Source organism: Bactrocera neohumeralis, chromosome 4 (assembly GCF_024586455.1).
Source record: "Bactrocera neohumeralis isolate Rockhampton chromosome 4, APGP_CSIRO_Bneo_wtdbg2-racon-allhic-juicebox.fasta_v2, whole genome shotgun sequence".
NCBI classification, from domain to species: Eukaryota; Metazoa; Arthropoda; class Insecta; order Diptera; family Tephritidae; genus Bactrocera; species Bactrocera neohumeralis.
Window position 1 is genome coordinate 41,414,504 of NC_065921.1, and position 22,299 is coordinate 41,436,802.

Here is a 22,299-nt window from a genome sequence, read left to right on the forward strand (position 1 = left end):
TTACTGTGAGCTCGGGTTGGAAGGCTCTGTATTGGTCTGGTAAACGGAAGGCGATTCTGGTACCTAATTTTGCTGAAAAGACAAACCTACCACCTCCAATTAAAATATATGGTTTGGACGCATCCATATTAGCGCTTATATCTATGCTATCGATTGTATAAGTTTCTATTTTCCATATCACTAGAACAATGCAGAAATGCAAGCTCTGAGGTACACAACCACAGCCATCTTTCAAGAAATCGAAAAAACTAACCACCGAAGACGGATCCTTTGGTCGTGTTGTCCGGATGCAGCTTTGAAAGATCGAATCAGTACCCGCTGGTGGCAGCTGAGGAAAAGGAAGACCTCCACTCTACTGGAAAGTTCAGTTGGAGAAGGATGGCTGCACTTTGCATCTCTAATTGGCGCAAATTAAGCTAAAAAGGAACGACTGGCGTTCTACTGTTAACTCGGCTGTAATTCACGGTGTTTACGCCAGTATAGAAGAAGAAATGTAATAGTTTTAAGAGCTCCTGTTGGAGATGAGATTCGCTGACAATATGTATATGTATAGTAGAACAATGTTACTTTTAGAGTCCCAGCCATATCGTTTCGAAGAATATTGGACATCTTATTTTGTTCACTGTCTTGAAGTAAATGAGGCGATGAAACAATTTATTACCGAGCACAAGGAATAATGGTACATGGTCAGCAAAAAAGCATGAAATATTCAGGCAAGTTAAAGCGCACTTTTCATAAAAAACACACGCTCTCTTAATAAAATAAAATATAAACTGCATCAATCCAGCAACTCAGGCAATCAATGAGGCGAAGCAAATGGATTTTTCTTCTCTTTCAAGAAATGGCATGCGCCAGTGGAGGCTTTCCCATGTGCAGCTATTTATTATGCGGAGCAGCACCTGCTCATATGCGACAAGTTGCTGCACATTTTCCCAAAACAATTTGTGCCTCTGTGTATGTGAGTGTACCATGTGCGTATTCATGTGTAGCTGTGTGTGTGTGCCTTTTCGTTCCAGCGTTGCATTCGGTAACCACAAGTGACATTTCCATCTACTTCCTGCTTGCCAAGCCAGCCAACCGGTAAACCAACTAGTGTATATACAATAACAACTACAAAAACAATAAAATATTGAATTTCGGTCTGAATAAAATCAAAGCAGAAGAAAAATTGCAGCATTGGCGCAAATAGATGAAATCAATTCGAAGGCAAAGCCAACATTAGCCAAGCAAACAATGCAAGGCGAACACAAACACAACTACATATGACCATGTGTGTGTGTGTGTGTAAACATAAAGAAATACATAAACACATGCTAGCACTTGTGGACCCAAACACTCTCGAGTACACTTGTGGCATAATGTTTGGCGACGCGGGCACAGTGGGCGGCGGGGTGTGCAAAATTGATATGGCTGGTGAATAAAAGTCGCATTGAAAAATGAAACGACGCAGAAAGCACGAAAATGGCAAATCAATTTGCTACTCTACGAGTTGAATAAGCCGGCATTGTGGAAGAAAATAAAAAAAATCGCTGGAGGACGTAACATTTGCAATCTAATAAGAAACAACAAGGACTACAATGGTTATTTTATTCAACAAAATATGTGAAGAGATTAAGAGCTATTAGCATCAAACAAATATTATATTGTAGAAGAATTGATGGTTCTTTAGTTGATCACTAAAACTTAAATAATATTTCTTCGGAAATTATGCATAACGACAGATTTTCATTCGATCAGGCCCGAAAATAATTTCTTAAACACATGTACATATAATAGGTTGTCAAAAAAGTCTTGCGGTATTTTCGCTAATTGGCGCTGAAAGAGCGTAGTTCTAGTTTTATTCGTCGCATCGGGTCATGCTATACCTTTTTGCAAAGCTCATTTCACGCGCTAACACGTGTTTGATTTCTTTTAAGTCATTCGTGAGTTATAGAGTCGCAAACATGGAGCAAAATAAAGAGAAAATACGGCATATTTTACAGTACTACTACGATAAAGGCAAAAATGCATCTCAAGCCGCCAATAAAATTTGTGCAGTTTATGGACCCGATACAGTTTCCATTTCCACCGCACAACGATGGTTTCAACGTTTTCGTTCTGGTGTAGAGGTGGTCGAAGATGCGCCACGCTTCGGAAGGCCTGTCGTCGAAAATTGCGATAAAATCGCTGAATTGGTCGAAAGAGACCGGCATAGTAGCAGCCGTAGCATCGGTCAAGAGCTGGGCATAAGTCATCAAAAATTCATTTCAATTTCAATAAAAAAAAAAACAAAAATTCAATAAAAATACCGCAAGACTTCTTTGACAACCCATTATTTAATGAAGTCAGCGAGCAACGAAACGAACAAGCAACCGGTATGGATCTTACATAGGCTGACACTATCAATCTGAGAGAGAAAAGCTCTCTGGCGGTTACAGCACTTTTATGATAAATTTTATTGGATGACTGTAAAATATTAATTGAACCACTTTGTTAACATCAATGGCATTCCAAAGGATCGCGTAGATCTGTCACGAAGCTTTACAAATGAAAAGGCAGAAATTACGCTGTGAACTAGTCTCATATGGCATATACTTGCATATTCTTGCTAAAAAGCTTTCATGGAGCTACATTATTGAAGAGTGAGAGCCTTATATTACTGTAGAGGAACTGCAGAGAAAAGAAACTCTCACAAAAAGTAGTATTAGATCACTGCAGCGCAGAGGCTACTAGTGGCGCCTTTTTCTGTGTTCGAATACCGACGATATGTGGATGGAAAGTAGTCGCTGGAGAAGAAATGCAAATGCAGGTAATTGCAACGTCGATGAGTTAGCCAGAAGGGTTATCCTTGCCGTGTTGACATCGAAGTGGACAGAGTTGCGTTCTATCACTGAACCAATGGACCTCGCGTGCGCTTAGCAGCAAAGTTCATCTTGCCGCAATCCGGACATTGTCGAAGAGGCATTCATGTGGTAAGGCTAAAAGTCTGTCGAACGCAATTTATCAAAATTGTATGAGTTAAGGTGGAGATTGGACGGAGATCCAGGCTTTCTCCACCATTGTTCAGCCTTTGGAAGACTGGGGCTGAAATATCTCGACAGTCTTACATTCGGCGAACTAAGATAAATAGTCTAAATGACATTACCAGTCCAAACAAATTTGTGATAGGCTCAAAGTGTTTTGTCGTTTTCGGAGGTATTTAAGACATACAATATAGGAGTTTTAGGTACCACAATGGACCGGCGTCTAAATGAGATCCCTGTTAGAATCGACTGCTTAACCCAACTTAAGTTAATTAATTTTAATTATTTGTTTGTGTTCCAGGCGAGCAACTTCCCTTAAGTGGCCATAGTTTCGCATTCTTATAGTGATTTCTGTATATAGGACAATATGATGGATTCTTTTCCTCAAATCATGATACAATATAGACTAACAATTTTAAGAGTCATCATCTCTGAACATCTGAATAGCTAGAATGTGTGACCGTAAAAAACCACAAACCTTTGTTGCGCCCCCACGACAGTCGGGTCTAAGCAACCGGAACGGACCCGGAATTTATCCGGTTAAGCACTGTCAACTTGGCACTATACCTCAAAATTATTTCAGGAAAGTTCCCTGCCGCTAGAACAACAACAACAACACTAAACTCTATAAACAAACCTCGGGGCTTTATGCGGAGCTTATGTAATCTTTTTATTGGTTTCAGAGAAATCTGGCCTAACCGATATTTTAAACTACTGTAATTTCCTCCAGGCTGGACAAGGAAGCGCAGAAAATGGGTCTGGCAGTGAACGAGGGCAAAATCAAAGAAACAGTCGTCGCACTCACGACTTGGCTCTCACGTCACTGTTGACAGTCATAACTTTGCAGTTGTCGATAATTTCGTCTATTTAGGAACCAGCATTAAAACCACCAACAATGTCAGCCTGGAAATCCAACGCAGGATTGCTCTTGCCAACAGGTGCTACTTCGGACTGAGTAGGCAATTGAAAAGTAAAGTTCTCTCTCGACGAACAAAAGCCAAACTCTATGAGTCGCTCATAATTCCCGTCCTGCTATATGGTGCAGAGGCTTGGGCGATGACAACAACCGATGAGTCGACGTTACGAGTTTTCGAGAGAAAAATTATGCGAAAGATTTATTGTCCTTTGCGCATTGGCCACGGCGAATATCGCATTCGATGGAACGATGAGCTGTACGAGATATACGATGACATTGACATAGTTCAGCGAATTAAAAGACAGCGGCTACGCTGGCTAGGTCATGTTGTCCGGATGGATGAAAACACTCCGGCTCTGAAAGTATTCGACGCAGTACCCGCCGGGGGAAGCAGAGGAAAAGGAAGACCTCCACTCAGTTGGAAGGACCTGGCTTCGCTTGGAATATCCAATTGGCGCCACGTAGCGAAAAGAAAAAACGACTGTCGCGCTGTTGTTAACTCGGCTATAATCGCGTAAGCGGTGTCCACGTCAATTAAGAAGAAGAAGATTTAAACAATGCCATTTTAATCTGAATGCTCTGTGGCCCCCTATTTCAACTTATAGACTACTACAAATGTACTTACACGGATGTAGCTTCAAGTTCGATATGAATTTCTCCAATTTTCGTCGCAATATCAACTCGGCGCCATATTTTGCCTGTGTACCGTTATCGACCAGCAGGAAGTAAGCATGACGATTATTCAGCACAGCTAATTTGGACCTAGCGGGAGTGAATAGATAGAGCAAATATAAGTAACATGTCAAAACGTTTCGCTTTACATAACAAAGAAATAAAATAAATATTTAAATTTAATGCAAATCTGGCTGGGTTCAAAGTCAACACGTAAAACAGCAATTTAGTGGCAACACCTGGTGGCCACCCTGGTGTCATAAGCGCTTTTCAACATCCAAATCAAGCAACAGAATAGCGACCACACTCGTGAGGGTTGCCCTGTACACACTTTTACCCTTAAGGCGTGTAGAGATTTTGAACTCAGCACAAATTTGCATAGTCACAACTGTATATAAATATAATGTTTAAAGCAACAAGGCAATTGACCCCTGTTGCTCTAATGAGCTCCAAAGCACCAATACATACACACACGCACACTTGTGCACTTACCTCGGTGAGCTTATGCTGTGACAGGGCACCTCTCGATTATGCCCCAAAAGTTCATGATTACGTTCCACTATACCCCAGGGTGCAATACCGATGCTGACGACACGCCCACTCCGCTGCTGACCCTCAAGCAACAACGCATCGCCCACCTGCTTCGTAACACCTGCAGATATAGAGTGAGAAAGAGAGTGTGGAATGAGAAGAGAGTGGTGGTAGTGAGAAAATGAATCCTTAAATACACAATACAATAGGAAATCAAATAGATGGATGTGGTAAATTGCTCGAAAGCGATTTAGCTACACAAGCCAAGAGCTTTCAGTTGGATTTAGTTCGTTCAATGTAATGTGTTGGCTCCCACGGGGTAAATAGTGTTTGTAGACACCACTTACGTACAAAGACTATGTAAATGAGATGCTGTACAAACAATTTAAGGCCACTGCCATTGCCGGTATCAGGAATGATTGAGTGAATGAAGGTTGAACGGACGTCAAATAAATAAATTGCCGACCAACATTAGAGCTGTTTAATACTAAAGAAGCCTATTGGTGGCTAAGTACATATTTGCGAAATGAGGAAAGTTCAATAAGCGAGTGTTTTTTTGTTTTTTGTCAGATTTCCGGAACAAAATCGAAGCCTCAGAGCTGGAGTGACTTGTAAAGCTTAGTCTTTGTCGCCGAGAGAGGACTTTACTTCTCAATCGCTCAGTTCGAAGTAACACTTGTTGGCAAGAGTTATTCTGCGTTGGATTTCGAAGCTGACGTTGTTGTTGCTCCGTGTCCTGTTTATGAATACGGCTGTCCATTCTGCTGAAATTGTATCTATCCATACTTCCAAGAGGACAGTTATTAGCTTCATCGGACTATTGGCTTTGCTACAAGCCATTAAAGGCTGTTTATGCAACAGTGCGCTTAAAGTAAAAGTATCATATTTTTGAGTCAACTTTCAATAGGAATATACTCAAGTTAAGACCTTGTATTAAAGCGTAGTGAAGTGAAATCCTAGGTTTACTTACTTTTTCAGTAAGTTCACGAGAAATATATTAACTTCTGCAGCAGCTTTAGACTAATAGAAAAGAAAACCACTATTCAAAAATCTAGTCCAAAAGATATATCGCAGCGAAGTTGTCGGACACAAAATGTCAAGGTTGTATAGAAGAAGGTGAACTGGAAACATCCCAGCACTTACGCCTCCATTTCCCAGGCTTTGCAAGACTGCCATTTATACCTTCGGCGAACAAAGAAACATCGGCTGACAACACTTTATCGCTTTGTGAAGGGTTTTATGATCAACTGGATACTTCTAGATACAACAACCCACCGACGCTATAAGCTGTGCAAGGGTGATCCCAATCGCTTATTGGACCTAACAAAAGTTGTAACCGCTATTTAAGTCTATTGTGGGTTCTATATATATATAAAGCTCTCTAAATATTTGGCAGAATTCCGACGAGCGTATTCTTTAATTTCTTTAATTTTAGGAATCATCGAACGACTTATTAAATTTATGAGTTTTTAGTGTCATCACTTCACTCATCTTTGATTCATTGAGTTGCTGTGACAGAAATTCTCTCGTCTTTGGTACGAATTATGGCCGATTGAGCGGCTTTCTCATACTCGCTGTGTTTGACAACATATTTCCTATTAAATTATGCGGTTTATCCGAACTACCGACCATCGGCTTTTCTTTCGGATTCGAGAAAATAACTTATAGCCTTTCTAGCAGCTAAACATTTAAATGCTGATTGTCTATTTTAAAAGCTAGAAGTGATTTACCCATCTTTGTTCCTGTTGTACCAGCTCAAGAACCGACGATAAAACACAACAAAACACATCAATTCAAGTCAATACTTATTTCAACAATTTAAAAGACCCGAACCAAATCAAAACATAATTTCTGGTTCTCATTTGATTACAAAATATCCACTTAGAGAGAATACCGAATAGTTTTAACTCCCTGCGGCTACTTCTATTTCCACAAACTTAGTGTCTTAGCGAAAGGCTAGTCTTATCCCACCGCACTCGTATAAGTATACAAATAAACGTAGTGCGATAGCAAATGCTAGTTAGAAGATTACAGTCGACAGCAATGAGTCGCTTAATGCCACAAAGTCTTCGAAGCCGATTCGGTGCGGCTGATGTCCGTTGTGAGAAGACAGGCGAGTAAACAACAAATCAACAATTGAAGACAGCGGGTAAATAAATGCGCTGATGCGATATGTGCTAAAGTAAATAAATATGCAGACAAAAATAATACCACTTGAGCTTATCTTGATTAGACCTAATCCGTAAGGCCAAGGCCTATGTAAACAAGTCAAAATAGTAATGTACGAATTAAAAGAAAAGGCGAGCGAAATGTAATGAAATACTAGAAGAAATCAATTTGGGAGTTTTTGCTGAAATTTTTTCAGCGTTGAATAATAAAACTTATATGTTATGGGTGGAGCAAAGAAATGGCTTTAAATGAAACTCAATATTAAATCATGTAAGGAAACATTAACTAATCGGTTTGGTGAGAATAGGTGAGTCAATGAATTTAAGAATCTATGCATAGAAAATGTCAATCGTGACCGGTGCTCGCATAATACCTGCATCTTCCGTTCATGTATAGAGCCATAACTATAGGACCGTTATATACAACTTCTAAGTTTTACTCTCGTTTTTAGGATCATAGTTCTATTTAATTATACCGTAATTTCGAAAACTAAAGTTGTATTAGTGTTGGAATTTTTGGTTACCTGTGTTTGTACCGCCTGTAAATATCCATGCTCCCGTCGTTTTCGCCGCTTTCAAAAGACCTTTACGGATTTCCTGAAAAGATATTGAAACATAAAATTACTAGTTTTCAAGCGCCTTCAAAAAGTTCGAAAATCTTTTAAAGTGTACAGACCCCTAAAAACTCCACCGTGAATTCGCCACTGGTTCACATTTAATGGTGTTTTGCGTTAAACACGGAATTTATCTTACAAGAAATTAAATTCGCTTTAAACCCTTTCACTATTGACTTGACTTAGCCGACTCGTGACAGGTTCAGGACGTGCATTCACTGTACATATTTTTCTTCATTCTGCGATTAGTCCTTGACCATTTTCACAGTTCCTAATGTTCTACATCCATCGATATATGAATACATATAGCTTCGAATTAAGCTCGGAGTTCCTTTTTTCTTCTCTTGATAGTTGTCTGTATACACAAAGTCTAACATCTATCTATATATACTCCCCCAAATACCGTTATTCCAAATTTAATTTGTATACAATTAGCTACCAAGCCAGCAAACTACTCAGTCTTAATGCTAATATATGTATAGTATTACTACTACACTATATTTAGTGTATATTTCATAGTTACTCTTCTCATAATTTGGAGCCATAATTCACTTATGCATAAGGAGGTTAAACTATATATTGTTCTGTCAACCTAACAGAAAAAAATTAAGGCTCGTTCTCAACAAATGTTTCCATCACATTTGTAATTATCACTTCATATCGGTACACTAATTTCACCAATTTTCATAATGTCGGAGAAAGTACCGAAAATATTTGTCCTAAGTAAATTCGGTTGATAAAGCTTAAGAGGTTTGTGAGATATGTACATTAAACCTATGAAGGGGCTAGGTCACGCACTCTTTTTAACAATTTTCAGCCTGCAGATGCCTGTTACTACTGCAATTCCCTGTGCCAAAGTAGAGTTTTATATTTTAATTAGTTATAACTTTCTTGCTTGATGGCATTTTGTGGCCGTGGCAATAGTCAGAATATTCTCACCCGCAACCAAGCTCCGTTGGGCGCCAAGAAACATATGCAGCATGTTTCATGAAAATAATAGGTTGTCAAAAAAGTCTTGCGGTATTTTTATTGAATTTTTAATTGTTCATAAAATTGGTTACAATAATGCGATTCAAGTCAAATATGCCCCGTTTTGTTCGATGACGCGTTCCCAACGAGATGCCAACTTCATAATGCCCCTCTCATAGAAGCTCGCTTCCCTATTGGCAAAAAACTCGGAGAGCCAATTTTCCCAGGACTCTCTTGTGGCCAACTTCAGACTACCAAGCGCGTTCGCCATGGACAGAAACAGGTGGTAATCACTTGGTGCGAGATCCGGACTATACGGTGGATGCAAAAGAACCTCCCATCCGAGCTCCCGGAGCTTCTGGCGCGTCACTAAAGATGTGTGTGGCCTGGCGTTGTCCTGATGGAAGACAATTCGGCCTCTGTTGATCAAAGATGGCCTCTTCTGCATAAGTGCTGCCTTCAAGCGGTCCAGTTGTTGGCAGTAGAGGTCCGAATTGAGCGTTTGGCCATAGGGGAGCAGCTCATAGTGGATTATTCCCTGCCAATCCCACCAAACACACAGAAGAACCTTCCTGGCCGTCAATCCAGGCTTGGCCACCGTCTGGGCCGCTTAACCGCTTTTCGACCACGACCGTTTGCGCCTAACGTTATCGTAAGTGACCCACTTTTCATCGCCAATCACCATGCGCTTCAAAAACGGGTCGATTTTGTTGCGATTCAGAAGCGATTCGCATGCGTCGATACGGTCAAAGATGTTTTTTTGCGTCAATTCGTGTGGCACCCATACATCGAACTTCTTAGTGACTCCAAGCTTCTTCAAATGGTTTATAACGGTTTGATGACTTATGCCCAGCTCTTGACCGATGCTACGGCTGCTACTATGCCGGTCTCTTTCGACCAATTCAACGATTTTATCGCAATTTTCAACGACAGGCCTTCCGGAGCGTGGCGCATCTTCGACCACCTCTACACCAGAACGAAAACGTTGAAACTATCGTTGTGCGGTGGAAATGGAAACTGTATCGGGTCCATAAACTGCACAAATTTTATTGGCGGCTTGAGATGCATTTTTGCCTTTATCGTAGTAGTACTGTAAAATATGCCGTATTTTCTCTTTATTTTGCTCCATGTTTGCGACGCTATAACTCACGAACGACTTAAAAGAAACGACAATCAATCAAAAACCCGATGCGACGAATAAAACTAAAATTACGCGCTTTCAGCGCAAACTAGCGAAAATACCGCAAGACTTTTTGACAACCCATTATATCAATTCTTACTGAAGTTATCGCTTGCACTGTCGGTCGAATAGACGGATAGTCACTAGAAATACAACTCATCTTTTCATCCTGATCATTTAAATACAGAGGATCTACCAACAAGAACGACGTGATAAAAAACTCAAGCGTGGTCAAAATGAAGTCTGAGTTTGTTTTGTTTTTTTTTTGTTATGCAGATGATTTTATACCATTTATGAATTGAACAAAATGTCGGCCTAATAGCCACGATGACTCTGTTCGCATTCCTTACCCTGTTAACGCTCCTGGAAAAAAAAATCTAGAGGCCATCTTATTGGAGATCGTCCGCGTTGATTTCACCTAATTCCGGGAAAAAAGTCGGTCATCATAATGTTATAACGCTAGAGAAATAAGGCCCCACAATGCCGCCTCCCACGATTCGCATGATACATTTTTGAGGATTGCGTTTCATAAACCACACGAGGATTTGCATCACCCTCACCCATAATTGTGTTTGTTGACGAAACCATTATGACATTTCGGATTTCCGAATTTTTTGGTGGATGTAAATTTGCGTGATAGTCTTGCACAATTTCCAAGCACTGTACCAAAGGGAAATGTGACATCATGAAATGGCCGCCATAAGCAGTCAAAAGCACGTCATCCCTATTGGCAGAAGCTGTACATAATTCATATCGTTATCAATTAGTTTTAGGTGTTACAAATAACTGTTGGGTGAACGAAATTATTTTCTCTTGTTTTGTTTTTTACGGTCTGCTTTACGAAAAAAGTAGTTGGAAGCGTGACATGAATTTTTCTATAGGAAAATAAGAGCATGAAAATTGTTAAGGAGGACCTTCCCGTTACAATTAACAGCTGATAATTGGAAAGACATTCTTAGAGGTGTCTAAGAACACTTTTTTTATTGATTAATAATTTTTAAGCAGGTGGGAATGCACTTCAGAAATATTTTTTACTGCAAAGTGCTTCAATTTCAAAGTTAAGTTTTCAAACAGGTGGCAACCTTAATTTTTTTGTTTTTTTTTTGTTTTTAGTCTTATATGTACATTTCTATGAAGATTTTGTTGACTTAAACTGCTTGTTCAAGCAATGGTTAAAATTTAAAATACTTTTATATATTTCTTAGTTTTTTTAATTTTTTTTTTGAGAAGATGCTGTTTGCTAATTTCCTTCCGCGCAACTCTCTTCAATAAATTAAACTCTTTTATTCTGTTTCGCATCTTTCCTTTGTAGCATACAAATTGTGCTGCATTATCATTGGTAATGATGACGCATGAAGTTGCTTTGCGCTTTGTGTGAACTTTCATTTTAAAACTAAATAAGTTGTAATTGCGTAGAACCGTTAACTTACCTTTTTCAACTTTGGTTGCAGTTCGAAATTCGCTTTGCCACCTTGTACTGTAATCAAAAGTTTCGGCAATTCCAAATTCCATTCTTTGGTAAACAGCTGCACCAACAATTCCGGGCGTGTATCGAAGGACAGACGCACATACTGACCGACCGAATGCAAAGAAAGAAGAAGAAGAAGAATGAAGCAAAATATTAACAAACAATGTATAAAAATAAACTTTGGATGCTGTGTATGAATTGTAGTTCAGATAAAGAACAAGCCTTTTGAAATTCCCTCGGAAGTTGTCCGAAGAATGCGCACTGGCGAATAGTTTTCTTAAGTAAGAAGATACATATTTGGGAATTAAATTTCTGTAACTCAAACTGCGTAGATCAAAGTGCAATTAAGATAAAATACAAATATAACTTGCTGTTGTTGTACTACTGTTTTTGTGGCAAACTTCGAAAATCTGCCAATTTCGCAGCTTTCAATCGCCAGCAGCATCGGGTGGGAAAGTGTGTAAGTTTAAAGCTGTGTGAAGGGCTCTTAACAGCACTTCGGCAGCTTGCGTATGAGGGTTACACCTGCAGAGCAGCAAGTGAGTTCCAAACTAGTGCTGTTTGAGCACATTCAGTACCACTACTGCTTAGACTTTTCCGGAATTGTGAAAGAAGATCTCATTTGTATATATATCCGATATAACTCAGGCTCTTAGTTAATTATAATAAAGTCAGTCAAGAGACTCCATGCTCCATCCACCTAGCTCCACCGTATTGATAAACTCCAATATACTGCTAGGTGCTAGTGAGGTAATATGATTTGAAAACATGGATACAATGGCCTTTATCCTGCCTCGAAATAGTTCGGATTTAGACCTTTAAGGTTGCTCGCAAAATTCTCATGCCTTAAGATCTCTTTTGGAAGTAGAAAATTTTCGTAACTTACAATAAAACACATGAGAACTTGTTTTCAGAATTCGTAAGCTCTGGAGTAGTTATCCACTGTTTCCATGTGGGTCGCGTCTATGTAAGCGCAACGAAACCAGATTTACCTACGTCAAAGCATTGTCAATTCGGCAGCACTTCTCAAAATGATAAGGGGTATACTTTCCGCCTTACAACAACAAAATGCAGAAACTTTTGCCTGACAAGTTAAGAGGTTTTGCTGCCGTGTACTTAGAACTACTGTGAATTCTGAAAGTAAGTGAAGCGGAGTACTGTGAACTGGCCATTGCATGTAACCAATATAAGCTGACTATAAGAAAAGCTTTAACTGTAAATGTACAATTGGAAAAGTTATTTTAGAGATATTGAGACTTCGGCAAGGTAACAAGTTTTCTGGCAGGTACCTAGAGAAAATTTTCCACTTCATTTATATTACAAAGCAGATCAAGAATATTAAACAAGTTGGGGATCCTTAGCTTCAGAGTTGCTTCTCGTAAACTAAACTGACCTGAAGTAACAAAGGCGTTACAGGTGATACCTTGTTTGAGCTTGATATGAATGTAGTTGTCATAGCAATAAAGTTGGTAAGTTATGTACCCTGATCAGGCAGCACTTAGGTACATTCTCAAGGGGGATTCGTCTTCTCACTTTAACTGGCCTTCGAACGGATGTTCTTTGGCTCCCAGAACTAAGTCTGGTCCTTGGTCTAAGACCAGAAGTCATGAGTTGCTTGAGTCATATGTAAAATAATTGCTTCTGCCCACTCCCAAGTTCCTCACTTGCGTGAAGTTCTACACATGGCTCCATCCACTTCCCTAAACTATTCTAAACAGAATGATTTATCTTAATACAACGATTATAAGAATAGAAGTCTGTCTAGACTACCCTCAGGGTAATGATGAAAGTTTATAGAATACTCTTTTAGAGGGCGATTAACCATCAGGTTGTCGTTAAAGACTGGACTGGAGCTGATGCTGGTTTTAGATTCTAAGCGGCCCATATCATGTAAGTACAGTGGCAATAGTGGCAATCTGCGATTTGTAAGACAAAGTTGAAAGAGTGATACAATTAGGCCTTTGTTTTACGATAAACGGTATATACAATGAAATCATTAAAGATGTTTTGATCTTTTCGAGTGTAAAATAATGAATAGAAATGTTGTTATGGGGGTAGAGTTTAAGATTGTCAGTATCTGCCGATATGGGTACGAATTTTGTCTGAGAAATATGAAATTTGTGACAACCAAGGCTAGTATTGTCCTCCATAAGAAACATATCGCCTAATGTAGAGCATACTGCTCGGTGGTGGATCAAAAATCAGCTAAGAAAGATAGTGTTTTAGAGAAGATCATGGCTATGATCTCGGTCATTTTGTGGTAATTCGTCAAACAAACTATCAAAACTAGCAACAGTTTTTATTAAGCTCACATGGGACTAACATAATGTGAGTTTATTGGAAAACTTTCGTATATCTGTTTAACAGATAAATTTATTCAAAGGAATCTCAGATTTAATCGAGGTTTTGAATTATCACGGGATTCTCTTAAAAAAATATCAATACGAACATGACGTTCCAACAAGTCGGAGTTTTGCTAAAAATTAGCTACAATAAAGTGAAATTAAGTATTGTCGATGTGGTCGGAATTTTTGAAATCGTTATTAGACCCCGTTAAAATTTACTGTTGACTTTATTGATACCTTTTCTGATTATAAAAATTTTAAATCTCAGTGGATCACTGACTTGTTCAACAAGCAGACGAACGTGGCATTGATGGTATATGGGTCGCACATGCCGACTATTGTAATTAAAAGGAAATATGTAAATGAATTCTAGTAGAAGTTCGAACAGATCACTGTGTGGGACTATAAAACATCTCCTTCCTCTTTGTGTAGGAAAAGAAACACTGCTGTTGGTCGAACAATTTTTGAATTTTTGTCTCTGAAGTTGCATAGAAACAACTTTTTGAATTTATAAACTTCATCAGGAGTACAGGGTGGTCCAGAGACGATATAATAGAGTTATGAGATCTTTGTTGCAGAGGTTTCACAAAGGGTCTCCAAAGGGGGATAGGGGCCTAACGACCTAGGTGCGTCATCAGACATTCACCCTATCCTACCAACATACCATTTAAACATTGAAAATACCAAATACCCAACAGTAGAAAGTAGTATAAGTATAATCCGAAATTCGTAGATGATAATTTGAGGATAGGCTCTAAGTCCCCCAAAACTCAATCGCCAAAAAGGTCTTCTAAGCTAAATTACTAACGATCCCACGATATTGGATCATCGCATAACCCAATATTTTGAAGTATATATAAATTACTTAAATTAGGACCGTTAGGAGACTATTTTTTCGCAGTTCATAATATATTAGATGATGCACATTTTGATTAACAGGATATCTAACGACATCGAAAGACCTTGAAAAAACAGAAAAAAATAGCTGTAGTTGCGATTAAACAGTACTCTTTCCAACTGAATTTATAACATATTTACAGAAATTATTGTAAAATTTAATTATTTACTTTTATACAACAACGTTTTGAGAATTTCGCAGCATGGTTGCTTTTTGCTTTATGTGTCTCGAATATCTGTTCGTTGTCCGAGGGTTAATGTACTGGGGTTTTCAATAAGGATGGTATGATTTCTAAGTGTCGTTTCAGCCTTTCTTAATATGTCATGATCCGTAATTTTTTTCGTTGTATTCAGTAATGTTTATAATTTCATAGTCGAATTGTTCAAAATATCGATCAGACAAAGAACCGCTCGAAGGAATGAAAATATTGTTGGCGTTCAGGCAAGTGTTGCTGAAGATCGCAGTTTGTCGATTCCAAGACGTTTTCAAGTATTGGGACAGTCTCAAGCCACAACCTGGCGGATTTTCAGAGAGAAATTAGGAATGCATTCGTATAAATTGTTCTCACTCAAGAGCTGAAGCCATTGGACTACCGTCAACGTCGTGAAATTGCTGATTTTGCTTTGGAACAACTTGAAAACGATAACGATTTTTTTCAGCTTCTCCGATGAGGCTCACTTTCATCTAAGTGATGCGCTAAATGAACAAAACTGTTAATTTTGGTGCGAAGAAACTCCACAAATTATTCATGAACAACCGTTATATTCACCTTAAGTGACAGTTTGCTGCGGTTTTCGGTTTGATGGAATCAGCGTTCCGTGCTTCTTTCGAAATGAAGCTGTTGACAGCGTTACTGTTCATGGAGAGCGGCATAACGGTTATAATTAACTTTTTTGGCCGCAATTGGAGGAAGTTGCTCTTGACAACATCTGGTTCCAACAAGACGAAGCTACGTGCATCACAGCACGTGCAACAAACGAATTATTGCGAGAAAAGTTCGGAGATTCGATTATTTTAAGAAATAGAGACATTTAGTGGTTTCCAAGAAGTTTGTAATTTGACACCATTAAACTACTTCTTGTGAAGGTTATTTGATGCCATTGCTCTGTAGCAATAAACTAGACTCTCTCCAAGCTTTAGAAGTCAATACTGAACGTTGTATTCATGTCATAGACTTGAGTTAGTGGAAAAAATACTCGAAAATTGGGTTCATCGAATTATTTCCTGCGAAAGAAATCAGGGCGGCCATTTGAATGATATTATATTCAGAGTTTAACTTATCAATTGTACTTCACACTAAAACAAAAAACATTTGAATTTCCTTAACAATTAGTGTGTGATGATAGCATATCACTCTTATTGGATAACCCTACATTTTCAAAGTTTCTTTTGCTAAAGCACACAGACTGAAGCATACAAATATCTGAAGACGTATGTGTATTTGTACTGATACGAGTACGTGGCACGGTGGCAATATTGATATTTCCTACAACAACATCAACTAGCATCGATTTGCCTTGATACTCGTACGTGTATGTACCTCCATTATGTGCAAAGAGCACAACTATTGCAGTGATATCAATTTAACTTCGAGGTTATGTGTTGTAACGATGAATATATTTATATATATAAATACTATAAATGTAACTGTATCAATAAATCTATATTTGTTGTTGTTATTACCTGTGCTTTGGTCGGATGTGCACCGCCTTGAAATTCAATTGTACCGTATGCATCGGTGGGTTGTGCTCTGGTGTGCTTCTGTGGCAGCCAACTGTCACCGGGCGAACCACTTTCGATGCCCGGTATCGTTTGATGGGTTTGACGTGACTGACCGCAACAACATCTGCAACAAAAACAAGAAGAAACGGACGACCAAGGGTAAATAAAGTTATGAATAGTTTTATGAGAAAAAGTCTAATAAAAAAGTTCCGGCGGGAAGTTAAGCAAAAGCTCAATACACGCACACATACATATACACACATAGAGAACTGAAAATGAGCAAAGTTTCAAGTTAAATAAGAATCGGCAAATTTTATGAAATTTGTGAGCCTTGCAATATTGAATTCAGGCAATATCTGCGTTGTGCGGAGAAGACACAGCCATTTGGCAACACATAAAGTTTACAGTTATGTCGAAACGGAAATTAAAATCAATAAAGTGCGGAGTATCATAAAGAGCAGACAGATTGAAAAGTTTTAGGCTCAAGTCACTAAGGAGTTCTACTCTCGCACACAAATGAGTATTAAAAGATAGCAATGAAGTATTTGGCATTGAAACTTGATGGAAATGGCCTCAGGCTTAACCTTTAAGGACGCAGCACTGGATATAAAATTTAAAGCAACAGAAAATGGGAAAATGTGGAAAATTATGCTTGGTTAAACTCAGGCCTAAATGCCAATGACTAGTTAGAAATACATTAAAGCAAAAAGCGCCCGGAAATTGCAATTAAATTCATGGGAGAAATGATATTTAAAAGAAAATGTATTTTGCAAAGTTGGTAGGACTGTCCTTCATTACTATGCCAAATATGAGCCTGATAAGTCAACCAGTTTGTTTAAAGCTGCCTAAGTCGGTACATCTCAGTAGGGCGTTGTGATTTTTACAATGGAAATATCAAACAAAGAATTTCACTCAACCACAAGCCTGCAAGTGGTACAAAGCCTCGCTCTGGACGGCCTCCGACCTCTTCAAGGCAACTGTTAGAGAGACGGGAAGAAAGCTCGATATCTCTCGCGAGTCCCTTCGAATGATTTTGGTGAATATTTTGGGCATGAAACGCGTTCTAACTCGACTTGTGCAGGTAAAATTGATTTTTTTTTTTCAAAAAGAGTCCCGTACACAAGACTCTTTGAACTTGCTCGATTCTGCGATCAAGGATTGATCGAATATTGGTAAGGATCAGGGTTCCCATGGTATTCAGCAAAGGATTGTCAGTTAAGCATATTAAACCAAACTATCGGGTAATTCTTTGCAGGCAAAAAAAACAGCTTAAAAATAACAAGGAAGGAAGCGCTAAGTTCGCGTGCAACCGAATATTTTATACTCTTGCAACTTGCGGGATAGACAGGTTAATACCTTAAGGAGTAAATCGTCAACCAGAAGATCGAAATCCAAGCAATTTTATAAATACATATACTCTATATATAGTAACTCATACACTGACCGACAAATTCGGCATAACGTTTGTTAGAAAAACGACAACCATTAGTATCGATTTTATATACTAACTATTATCATGTCACATACTAAAAAAATGTTCCCTGGGTTTCATTAAGGTAGCTCACATACTACCTACATTAAAGTCAGCCGGATTTTTCGCACTGTAATTTTCATTGAGATAACTCAGATATTGATCTTAACCTACATATATATATCCGGTATAAAGTCACCTGGAAGTTCGAAAATCTTATATTAAAACAAGAAAAAACGTTAACTTCGGCTGCACCGAAGCTAATATACCCTTCACAGGTGTAAATATGTGTCCAGTCTGTATGGAAGCTATATGCTATAGTAATCCGATCTGAACAATTTTTTCGGAGATTATGTTATTACCTTAAGCAGTAATCCATGTCAAATTTCGTGAAGATACCACGTCAAATGCGAAAGTTTTCCACACAAGAACTTGATTCCGATCGTTCGGTTTGTATGGCAGCTATATGCTATAGTGAGCCGATCTGAACAATTTCTTTCGATATTACATTATTTCTATAAACAATAACTCATAAAAATTTCGTTGAGATATATTGTCACATGGGAAAGTTTCTCAAGCAAGCATTTGATTCCGATCATTCAGTTTGAATGACAGCTATGTACATATATGGTTAGTTAACTGATCTGAACAATTTCTTCGGAAATTACATTGTTGCTTTAGAAAATAATGCATACCAAATTTCGCGAATAGATCTTGTCAAATACAAGAACTTGATTCCGATCGTTCAATTTGTATGGCAGCTATATGTTATAGTGGTCCGATATACTTATGCCCTTCCGACAATTGAGCAGCTTCTTGAAGAGAAAATGACGTTTACAAAATTTCAAAACGATATCTTAAAAACTGAGGGACTAGTTCGTATATATACAGACAGACAGACAGACGGACAGACGGACAGACAGGCGACATGGCTAAATCGACTCAGCTCGACATACTGATCATTTATATATATACTTTATAGGGGCTCCGACGATTCCTTCTGGGTGTTACAAAGTTCGTGATAAACTTAATATACCCTGTTCAGGGTATAAATATTTGGGGCTCAATGAAGACCCGATTCATTCATCATTTTTGATACACAGAGGAAAAGATTCTCTCTGAATTTCAATTGTATATTTTACACATATTAACTACTTCTTGATTTGTGTGCTGGAAAGTGAAAGAATCAAATGGAATTTGAAATTGTGTTATATGGGAAGTAGTAGGTCTGGTTGTAGTCCGATTTTGCCTACCTCCACACTGTAACATATAATTGATACGTACCAAATTTAGTAGAAATCGGATGGTCGGGTCCCGAGATATGGGATTTCACCAAAAAATGGGCGGTGTCACGCCCATTGTCCAATTTCACACCGGCTCTCATAAAGCCTTCTCATACCATTCTACTGTCGGTAGAAGTTCTTATAAGAATTGTACTCAGCAAATGTGGTTGTTGTAGCTTTATTGGGTTAGGAGATATGTATACTAAACCTTTTAGAGGGCGTGGTTACACCCACTTTTTCAAAATTTTTTACACACACTACTACCACTGCGATGCCCTGTGCCAAATTACAATTTTATATCTTAATTAAGTGCTTAGTTATGTAACTTTATATGATTTCGGTTAATGGCGATTTGAGGGCGTGGCAGCGGTCTGATTACACCCATCTACGAGCCCGAAATTTTTTTCTACCAAAGAACCCGCATTCATCAAGATATCACAATTTTTACTCAAGTTACAGCTTGCATGGACGGACGGACGGACGACAGACAGACACTCGAATTTCAACACGTCAGGTCATTCTGATAATTTATATATACATATATGTATATATATTAATCTCGATTAGTTTTAGGTGATACGTACTTCCGCTAAATGAACAAAACTATTATACTCTGTTGCCTCATATTGCAAGAGTATAAAAAGAGTCCAAGTCTTGCCAAACGGCAGGCACTTGGCTGTACATAAGGAAATCAAAAGAAAATTTTACGAAAACTAGTTCCGACCATTAAAGCTTTGAGGTGATTTCAGAAAGTGAGTTAAGTGAGCTCAATACATAAAGCAATACCAATTTTATACTATTTGAAGTATTAAGGGGTTACATGGGTTCCATCGTGTCAAAAATAGCATTTTTTTAAATTTTTTTTCTCATATAATAAACGAAATACTTTATTAGAATTTTTTATTGTTATAAGCATACATTATTAACAAAGAAATTCTGAAATTTTTGGAAAAAATACTTTAAACTCGACCATTGCGACGCGAAGGAAAAAAAACTGAAAATTGGATATTTGGCAGACATTTTTACAAAACAAAGAAAATTCCAGTGAAAATTTCACGTATAAAAATTTAAGTCACCAAATAGTTGACGTCGAGTGCACAAGTTCTCAAGGCTGTATCTTCGAAACTTTTACTCGGCCTTAACCTTGATTCTATATAAATAGAAAATTAAGTGTAGAATTCATTCCTATCGGATAGAAGGTATCTTTTAAGCGCTAAATAAGACTAAAAATATCGGAGTGAGTAGACGTTACAAAATTTGCTGGAGAGAAAATTTTTCCCGAAAAAATTCTCATGATAAAGAACTTTGTGATCACTTTGAGACGAAAGCGAATAGAAAAGTAAAAAAAAAATAATGGTCAGAGCTAGATATTGGAATTAATAGCACCTGCCGGAAAAATTCGAGATATGTAGGGATGAAGTAAATCAAGGCTTCAAACTAATGTATTGGATTGACTCAAGTATTCAGGGCTCTGACTATGACCAACATGATAAAAGAAGCGAATACAAAGAAATTATTTGAAGAATTCAATTCTTCATCTTACCAGACTTTTGTAGAACGTGCTAATCGAATATTTTAGCTCCACTTCACCAGACTCGAAATTAAGAGGGAAATTCAATCTGTTTAAGAATTATGTGGATCTAAGTGCCCTTAAATGCAACAATTCAAATCGAAAGTTCCCTTACAAGTAATTTTGTTTGTTAATTTCGCAACGACCAATCAAGGCACAACTAATTCTCCTTTACAGTTAAATTTCTTATTTGGTTCACATGGTTTTGTACAAATTACCACCAACAAATACTGAATTATTAAAAAAATCGCATGCGAAAAGAGTGAATATTTAATGGTTTACCGTTTTCGCACTTCGAGTTGTGCGAAAGTGCAAATGTTTTTGCTTTACTTCGATGTTGTTGGTGTACGCGAATTCACAGGTGTGTGCTTTGGATGAAACAATGCCAACTTATCGCCAGTTGCTGCTTTAATTTGCGGTCGCAATTCACTGTTATTGTCTTTATTGTCTCCGTTGTTGTCGTTTTCTTGGTTACGTGGCGTCTGCGGCATGTCACTAAACATTTATTCATATTTCTCTTTTATTTACTTTTGCGTACTTACACAATCTGGAGGTACAGTAGCGCTCATATAAATGAGATTTAACACTTGGTTTCATGTAAGAAGAACCTCTCCCCTTTTTCTGAAGCTAATCTGTGGATGAGGTGAAACACCAAGAAGCCTTCATGGAGGCCAAATATTGAGAAGTGGGCAAAGAAGGTATCGGTTGCCTTATACGGTCTCCCTAATGCTATACGGAAAAGGTGCGTACTCTCATTACAGGTGGTCTTTTGTCTCTAGGTATGAGATTCTATGGTGTATTCGTCTGTTGGAGAACGCTCGATGAGGCTACACTCATTAAGAAGTTTGAATGTGTCCAAAGAGAAGCTCTCATCGGCATTTGCAGTGCACTTCTTCCAGCGTGGTCAGCATTCACTCAGATAGCAGAGCGGTAAAAGTAGCGCTGAGTTCGCTAACTGTGCGCTTGAAGTTATTCTAGGAGTGTCTAAACTCACTAGATATATCATCCAGCTACTTCCTTATCAAACCTATTTAGGTGTCTGATCGTACAAAAATCGCTGGAAACTGTATAGACGATGATAACGAGCAAGAGTAAAGGATGCTCCATCCCATTCTTATCAAGCTGGGAATGAGTTGGATCCCCGCTGTCTTCTTGCATTTTAGCACAGGACCTACATACCACACGTGTGCTTAGCAGGTATTGGTCAATGATCTAGTAGAACATGGGAAAACTACTGAACTACTTGCACTTAGCAAAGTTCATCTTCTTACAGTACATTGTCTATTAAGTATTCTTGCTGTAATGCTATAAATGCAGTTTGACGCAAATTATCAAAGTTGTATGAAAGATTGTATGATGGAAACATCAGGTAATTTTTTCCTTCATTCTTTAGCTTTCCCGAACTGGCATTAAGCGCCTCAACAAACTTGCGATCCACTCAAAGCGCTTCGTCGATTTATAAGGAATTTGATCTATTATTTAAGAATTAT

The 22,299-nt window shown here is 38.3% G+C and overlaps 1 protein-coding gene across 16 annotated transcripts in view; it reads right to left on the reverse strand.

Moving 5' to 3' along the window:
• The window catches only part of LOC126755064 (transient receptor potential cation channel trpm), a 316,113-nt gene that overhangs the window by 96,665 nt on the left and 197,149 nt on the right, over window positions 1-22,299 (reverse strand). For all 16 annotated transcript variants that reach the window (XM_050467362.1, XM_050467363.1, XM_050467360.1 and 13 more), the window contains 5 exons: window positions 16,447-16,609; window positions 11,483-11,623; window positions 7,814-7,886; window positions 5,083-5,242; window positions 4,544-4,680 (listed from right to left, as the gene is read on the reverse strand). In XM_050467362.1, coding sequence (XP_050323319.1) covers window positions 4,544-4,680; window positions 5,083-5,242; window positions 7,814-7,886; window positions 11,483-11,623; window positions 16,447-16,609 — 674 coding nt within the window. The remainder of the gene's footprint in view (window positions 1-4,543; window positions 4,681-5,082; window positions 5,243-7,813; window positions 7,887-11,482; window positions 11,624-16,446; window positions 16,610-22,299) is intronic.